The 7,238-nt window shown below is 43.0% G+C and overlaps 1 protein-coding gene across 3 annotated transcripts; it reads left to right on the top strand.

The window, feature by feature from the left end:
* Positions 1-1,794: 1,794 nt before the first annotated feature.
* Positions 1,795-4,071, top strand: TCEAL8 (transcription elongation factor A like 8). Of its 3 annotated transcripts, none has more exons than XM_019719567.3 (3): positions 1,795-1,943; positions 2,353-2,424; positions 3,026-4,071. In XM_019719567.3, the coding sequence occupies exon 3, from the start codon at positions 3,068-3,070 to the stop codon at positions 3,419-3,421; it is 354 nt and encodes a 117-aa protein (XP_019575126.1). In that variant the 5' UTR covers positions 1,795-1,943; positions 2,353-2,424; positions 3,026-3,067; the 3' UTR covers positions 3,422-4,071. The 3 variants fall into 3 exon arrangements, with proteins under 3 accessions (XP_019575126.1, XP_019575127.1, XP_019575128.1); XM_019719568.3 differs by having other exon boundaries at positions 2,353-2,430; XM_019719569.3 differs by lacking the exon at positions 2,353-2,424 and having other exon boundaries at positions 1,824-1,943.
* Positions 4,072-7,238: the final 3,167 nt, after the last annotated feature.

Raw genomic sequence — 7,238 nt, 5'->3', positions numbered from 1 at the left:
CTAAATGTGACATATGGCACATTTCATTTATATAACATTCTGAAAAAGGCAAAACTATAGGAATAGATCAGTGGCTGCCAGAGTTCAGGACAGGGGTAAGATATGACTACAAAGGGGTAGCATGAGGGAGTTTTGGGGGTAATTGAACTGTGTATACTGATTGTGGTGGTGGTTACACAAATCCATATACTTGTTAAACTTCATGGAACTGAACACCCAGAAAAGGGTCAATTTTGCTGTATGATAATACTTTTGAAATACCAGAGTCATCTCCCTTTAAATGTAACATCTGAAAGAATGGAAACATTTTGTGGTAATTAATGATCACATCTTTATAATTCACTAGCTAAATTTACATTAAAAACTCACCCTCAAATAATACAAAATGTATCCCTCAACTGTGGAATAACTTTTTCATGCTTAAATATAAATTATAAAACATGAAACCAGCAAAAACATTTATTTTTTCCAACCCTTCTTTCCCCGTGGTGGGCTGCCACATCCCACTGTGACCATCCTACACAAGAGACCTCTCTCTGTCTCCTTCCCCTGACTCTGCAGCTAGCTTCACTGGCCAGATTGCCATTCCCAGCACCAACACACCTCCAAGTACCAGTGCATTCTGGGTTGTGGGGATATCAGTTTCCTCTTTTAACTAATATATATTTTTTACAGCAATGATGTTCCCTCTGCTTTCTGATCATAACAATTATGCAGGTTGATAGTTCTCTTTTTAATGGAACAAAGTGAATGATACCAGAATATTTCCAGAGTGTCAATGAATAAATGAAAATTCCACTTGCTAATAAGCCTCACACCAAATAGTGAGATACAAGGAACTCTCTGCTCTCTGAGTGTTTCATGAATGTATGATAGTTATTTTCCAACATATTTCCCTGAGTTCCAAAATAAAGTTCACTCCGCGGAAAGCAGGCTTTTCTATGTATTCATTTGATTAACAAGGTGCTCCATCTTATAGAGGACAAGAGAAGGAGGTCTGTCTGAAGCCTCCATCTGAAACCCGAGTGGAACCATCCATCACTCATCACTAAAAAGGTCAGACGTTTAGCACTTGATAACTTGAATTCAGCCAGAAGGAGAAAAAGTAGTGAATTACTTATATAAAATTGCTAACAAGAGACACTTGGGCCTTTGTGCACAGATTAATTTGGGAGACAGTTTTTAAAGGTGCTGTTTCAATAAGAGTTAAACAATTTTTTTTTTCCTAACACATAAATATGTTGTGAAAATTGTTATTTCATCTGTAGCCATTAGAAAACTTTTCCACCATCTTAAAATTGATATAAACTAATTTGTCTTCCACAGTGTGTCAAATATTGCTTATGTGGAATCTCTTTTTAAAGTACTTTTTAAAGTGTGCTGATTGTTTAAAAAAAAACAACACACCAGAAATCTTTTCAAGAGAACTACATGTAAAATAATCCTACACCCTCATTGCTAGATTCTTTTCTAGTTGTCCCCCCATCTACCACCTTCGCCCATTTTAATGCTAAATAGGACTCTAGTGGAAATGGTTGATTGTAATGTCTTGGGGAAGGAGGGAAGGTGGGCGAATTGGAAGCAGAAGAGTGAAAGAGATGATTCCCCAAAGAAGGAGAAATGGTCGATTAACCCCAAAAGCCTGATCCTCCCTGGTAATCCGAGGAAGGCGAATAGAAACTGCAGGGAGAAGACACCAGTTTTATTGTCTCTGATTGGCAAATACGAAAAAAGATTGACAGTATTAAGCGGAGGGAATGCAGGGGGCGGGCTGCAGTGCGAAGGGGGGGGGGGTGTAGCTGAAGCCTCGAGCTCATTGATGACGCGAAACCCTCACGTGACCAGGAGTCGACGTGTGCAGAAGTCCTTACAGTCCGGGGCCTGTTTCCCTGAAGCTGCACCCTATTGCTGGAGAAGGAGAAAAGTGCTCCGGATCCTTTCAGGTCAGTATAAAGGTGGGCGCTGTCTTGGGAACCCGGGGCTATAGGAATCAGAGAGCAGAAACCAAGCAAGGCCGGCACTGTTTCCCCAACACTACTGTTCTACCAAACTCCCATTTTTGTGCAGGAAATTGTGGGCTGTCTGGTGGGGGAAAGTGGGGGTGGAGAGGGAGAAGGGTAGCCAACTGAGGGTCGCGAGAGAGACATAGAAGCAATTTGGAAATAACCTGCGTCTCCAGTTCCCTGCCTGCCGGGAACCGGTCGGCAACGGGGAAGGAGGGCGGGGTTGCCGTAAAAGGAGGGAGAGGATGAGGACGTGGGGAAACTTTAGACTAACAAGGCCTAGAATCGTGAAAAGGGACCCGTGATTTGGGTACTGGCTTGCTCACCGAGCCCTCCTGTTGGTCTGCAGGACTCTTGGTCTTTTGGGCGTGACACAAACTGAGTGAGGGAAGAGGGAGAAAGATCCCCTGGATCTCTGCAGGTCAGTGTAAGTGTGCAACTGCCTCAGGTCCCTTGGGGTGGGAGTGTGGATGACACCAAAGCACATCTCCGGGTCGCCGCAGCTTCTCCCCATCCGGATAAAGCGCCAGAGGCCTTTTCAGAGCCTGCAGCGGAAATGAGGAGGGGGAGGGTAAGGGGGAGGCTGGAGAGGCGTGGAAGGGGGAGGGGAGGCCTGAGACTGGACCAGCGGGTCTCAGGTGAGAGGCAGAAGGTTGGGATGGCTAGGGAAAGCTCAAAAGGGCGGGAGTGTTAGAGACCAGCGGCAGCGAGCGAGGGGTTAATCGCTTCCGCGCAGCAGGCATTTCTGGGCTAGGAGAGGCCTGTAGCAGCGCCTGCTGGGAAATGGTGGGCTGGAGCGGGAAGAGAGAAGATGGAGCTGGAGCAAGAGAGGGAGGGAAGGGAGGTGGAGGAAGGGGTGGAGTCAGGGGAGTTTTGAGCCTGGGGATCTAGCCTTCTCTAGTTGGAAAACTTCGACAGGTTAGGGACCTGAATGAGAAAAGGCCAGTCCCTGTGGGAATCCATACTCTGGCTGCTGGTCTGTTTGCTTGGCCGTCTAGTCGTTTTGTTTCCTTATTTTCTAGGATTAATTTATTTAAAAATAAAATAATAGAAAAATACTCAACATGCAAAAGTCTTGTGAAGAAAATGAAGGAAAACCACAGAACATGCCAAAAGCCGAGGAAGACCGCCCTTCAGAAGATGTACCGCAGGAGGCAGAAGGAAATCCTCAGCCTTCCGAAGAAGGTGTAAGCCAGGAAGCAGAAGGAAATCTAAGAAGCGGGCTGACTGAACCTGGCCAGGGATTTAAAGAGGACACTCCCGTTAGGAATTTGGACCCTGAAGAAATGCTAAGAGGAGTAGATGAATTGGAAAGGCTTAGGGAAGAAATAAGAAGAGTAAGAAACAAGTTTGTGATGATGCATTGGAAGCAAAGACATTCACGCAGCCGTCCTTATCCTGTGTGCTTTAGGCCTTGAGGGTTTTTTTATTATTGTTTTTTTTTTTTTTTTTTGGTCTGATAGTAAAATCTGGCCCCTGGCCCCTGCTTTCTTTCTGTTAGTATTTTCTGATGTATCTTTTACCTTTGTTTTAATCATCTGGTGGGATTTTGTTTTAGGTAGTTTCCTTGTTACCAGCATCTCACTGGATTTTGTATTTTGAACCATTCTCCAGGTCTATTTTTCAATTGGAAAGTTTCACACATATGCATGAAAATATGTTCATTCCTTATTGTAAAGTAAAGCATAACAAGTTACAAAGCAGCATATTTAGTATCAGCTCACATATGTAGGATAAAATCCCAAATTGTGTGTGTGCGTGTGCGTGTGTATACATGCGTACATACATACATACGTACATACGTATATCAACAACTGCTTATTCCTGTGTGGTGTGAGGTTTTTTTATTTTATTTTTGTTTTTTGCTTATGTGTATTTTTTAATGAACGTGTCACAGACAGAATTAATTTTTTTTAATAAGTAAGACTCAATCAAATAATTTGCAACTAGCTTATAAGGGCAATGGGGGCACGTAAACTCTTGATGAAATAACTATTAAAATGTAAACCTCAAATCACCTCTGGATCTCTTAGCCAGAGGAATAAAACTGGCAATGATTACAAATGTACTTGCTTAAGACTTGATCTTTTTATGGGGAAAACATTTGCCTCACTGGGCTGCTGTGGGGAAGAAAGGTGACTGACCTGTGCTTGGTGGGCTCTTGTCCCCACCTATGCATACAGAATCCCAACCCACTACGGAACATCAGTTATTTGAGGGAGGGCCCTGACATGACTCAACCTGTGCTCAGGAACAAGTTCAACAGGCAGGGAGGTGGGGGCTTCCATGCCAGTCCTCTGCTGGTGAGCTCCACCTCAGTCTCCTCCCTTGGGTCCTGTCACGCCTCTAGGCACTGCTGCCTCTTCCCCCGGGTCCTTTGCTCTCTGCTAGCCCCACATCTTCTGGGGCACTGGAGTCCTCAAGTGCCAAAACCCCATGGAGTTACCTAGAGTCCCCAGTGGGTTGAACCCCCACTCTGTTTTCTGAAGCTTCTCTCTGCTTTATAGTGACACTTAACACAGGTAGGGACTGTTCCAGGATTGCTTGGGCTGTGATGTCTTGCAGAGTTCTTAGCAAAACAGTCTCTTCTGTTTTTAATCCCAGGACCCCTCCTCTCTCCATAGGAGTCAGATACGATGAGTCCGTTTTGGAAGCTGGACTGGGATAGAAGTTTGAGTGAAAGGTATCATGCTGTAGTGAGAGCTGCTGCCCTAAATCTAAGGACTAAGGTTATGTCTTGCTTCTCTTGTGACATGGTTTCTCCCTGAAGGCTCCTGGCAGGCCTGCCTTACAGGTTCTGAAAATTGCACAAAGGAATACAGGAAACAGGTCTAAGGGAATAGTCTTCGCCCCATCCCATCCCCAGTTGAAAAATAAAGGATTGCAAAGGCCCTAAGAACTTTATAAATGCACTTGAAGTTGAATGGCTACTACCATGTTTCCCTGAAAATAAGACCTAGCCGGACAATCAGCTCTAATGCGTTTTTGGAGCAAAAATTAATAAAAGACTGGTCTTATAGTAAAATAGTAAAATGAGGCGAGGGAGGGTAAGGGGGAGACTGGAGAGGCGTGGAGGGGGGAGGGGAGGCTAGAGACTGGACCAGCCGGGTCTTATATTAATTTTTGCTCCAAAAGATGCATTAGAGCTGATTATCTGGCTAGGTCTTATTTTCGGGGAAACACGGTATGTAAATATTAGGAATTATATTTCCCCTACAGATCAAACAAAGACTCTTTTCCTCCTGATATCCCCACATACTTGTGTTTAACTGACACATCATGCTTTAATATTTAATTGATTTCTTGATTGAGGAGCCATTAGGTTTGTCCAAATTCTGCCATTAACTCAGTAATTGTCCAAAAGTCTTATTTCTCTAGTATTGTGACAAGCAATTCCAAGAAGAAACAGTTCATGAAGTAGATTGCACTCCAAATGTTTTATCCAAGTCTTACATAATCACTTGCATTAGAATCACCTAGGACACATATTTAAAATACTGATTTCTGGACCCCCATCTAAGATTCACTGATTAAAGGTAGGCTATGGAAGTAACAGTTCAGAAGTTCCTCCAGGTGATTATGATACATGCTGAAACATGAGGACAACAGGTATATACAGTATGCTTTCCATTATTACAAGTATGTAACATAAAATAATCAGAAAAAATGTTGGTGAATGTTTATTGAAATTCAGGAGGTAGAGGTCTGTAACAGCATTTATTTTTTTAAGTATGAACTTTTAAAGGAAAAGATTGACAGATTTATACTTAAAATTTAAAGATTCCCTTTAACAAAGAAAAACAAGGTAAAAAACTAAGGGAGGGAATGTAATATAAGATGCTTTTTTTGACTTTACACCATGTTTGGCCATGCATTTACTTCTCCGTCAGTAAAATATATCCAAGTTCTCTTGTCTGTGATCAGCTCACAAAACAGTGAGCCAACCCTGTGCCCTTTGGCTTTCTTGTTTTTATTGTTCTACTATGCAGTGGCATTTTGGGGGATCTTTATCTCTAGACCAGTCTTCAAGGTTATAGCAGCCTGGTGGGTGCTGGTGGGGCTGGATTCCAGTTGGAGTGAGATGAGGGTCCAGGAACTCACAGACAGCTTTTTTTTTTTAATAGGTACTAGTAATGTTGTTTATTTTATTCTTAAAATTTTTTTATTAGTTTCAGGTGTACAAAACAATGCAATAGTTAGACATTTCACCCCTTACAAAGTGATAACCCCCTCTCCCAATCTATTGCCCCTCTAACATCATATATATCTATTACAATTCTATTAATTCTATTCCCTTTGCTGTACTCCATATCCCGTGACTATATATATATATATATATATATATATAATTATACTTGACATACAATATTATTCAGCTTCAGCTTCAGGTGTACTATGCAGTGATCAGGCTTCTATACCGTGCATGAAGTGGACTCCCTAATAAGACAGGTGCCCATCTGACACTACAAAATCTTTACAACATTATTGATTATATTCCCCAAACTGTCTTTCATATCCCCGTGGCAATATTCTGGTTACCAATTTATGCTGTCTAATTCCTCCCCCTTCTCCCTCATCCCTACCCCCCTCCCTTCTAGTAACCATCAGTTTTTCCTCTATGTCTCTGAGACTATTTCTGTTTACTTCGCTCATTTATTCAGTTATTTAGATTCCACATATGAGACTCATAGGCAGTTTTACAGACAGGACGAGTCCATCCCCCTGGCACTCTGAGGGGTGGCGCTCAGGTGGGATGTGGAAGGACTCACCCCAACCACACTCCTCTCCACGGTGGTCTGACTTGTGTTTCTCTGCTCCAGCCTGCATTGGGCACCAGACCCTCCTATGGCCGTGCTGTTCTGGACATACTTACTTGGAGGACAATGACTTGTCCCATTGTAGGTCAGAACACTTTGCATTTCCCTCCTGTCCCTTTTTTCTTTTGGGGAACTTTTTGTAAGGGACTAGATAAAGCCTCAAAGATTCCTAACTGTAAACGTGGGTTATGATAGTCTTTGGCCAAGCATTTGTCTGAACTGGGTCCGACCAGATAACTTGGAGTTAAAGCAGAAGGGGCTGGCCCTTCTCTCAGAGTCCAGTGAAGTAGCTCCCAAAACAATTGTGGTGAAAATGGGGATAGATTTCAAACAAGACCTCTTTTACCCTTCTCCTATCTTGTTCATACACCCAGAAGGGCCTCAGATGTGCCGCAGCCTGTTTTGCTGGTTCTATGGT

Source organism: Rhinolophus sinicus, chromosome 18 (genome assembly GCF_057876585.1).
Source record: "Rhinolophus sinicus isolate RSI-liver-muscle chromosome 18, RSI-T2T, whole genome shotgun sequence".
Taxonomy (NCBI): Eukaryota; Metazoa; Chordata; class Mammalia; order Chiroptera; family Rhinolophidae; genus Rhinolophus; species Rhinolophus sinicus.
Note: the sequence above shows the minus strand (reverse complement) of the source record. Positions and strands in the feature narration are given on the sequence as shown.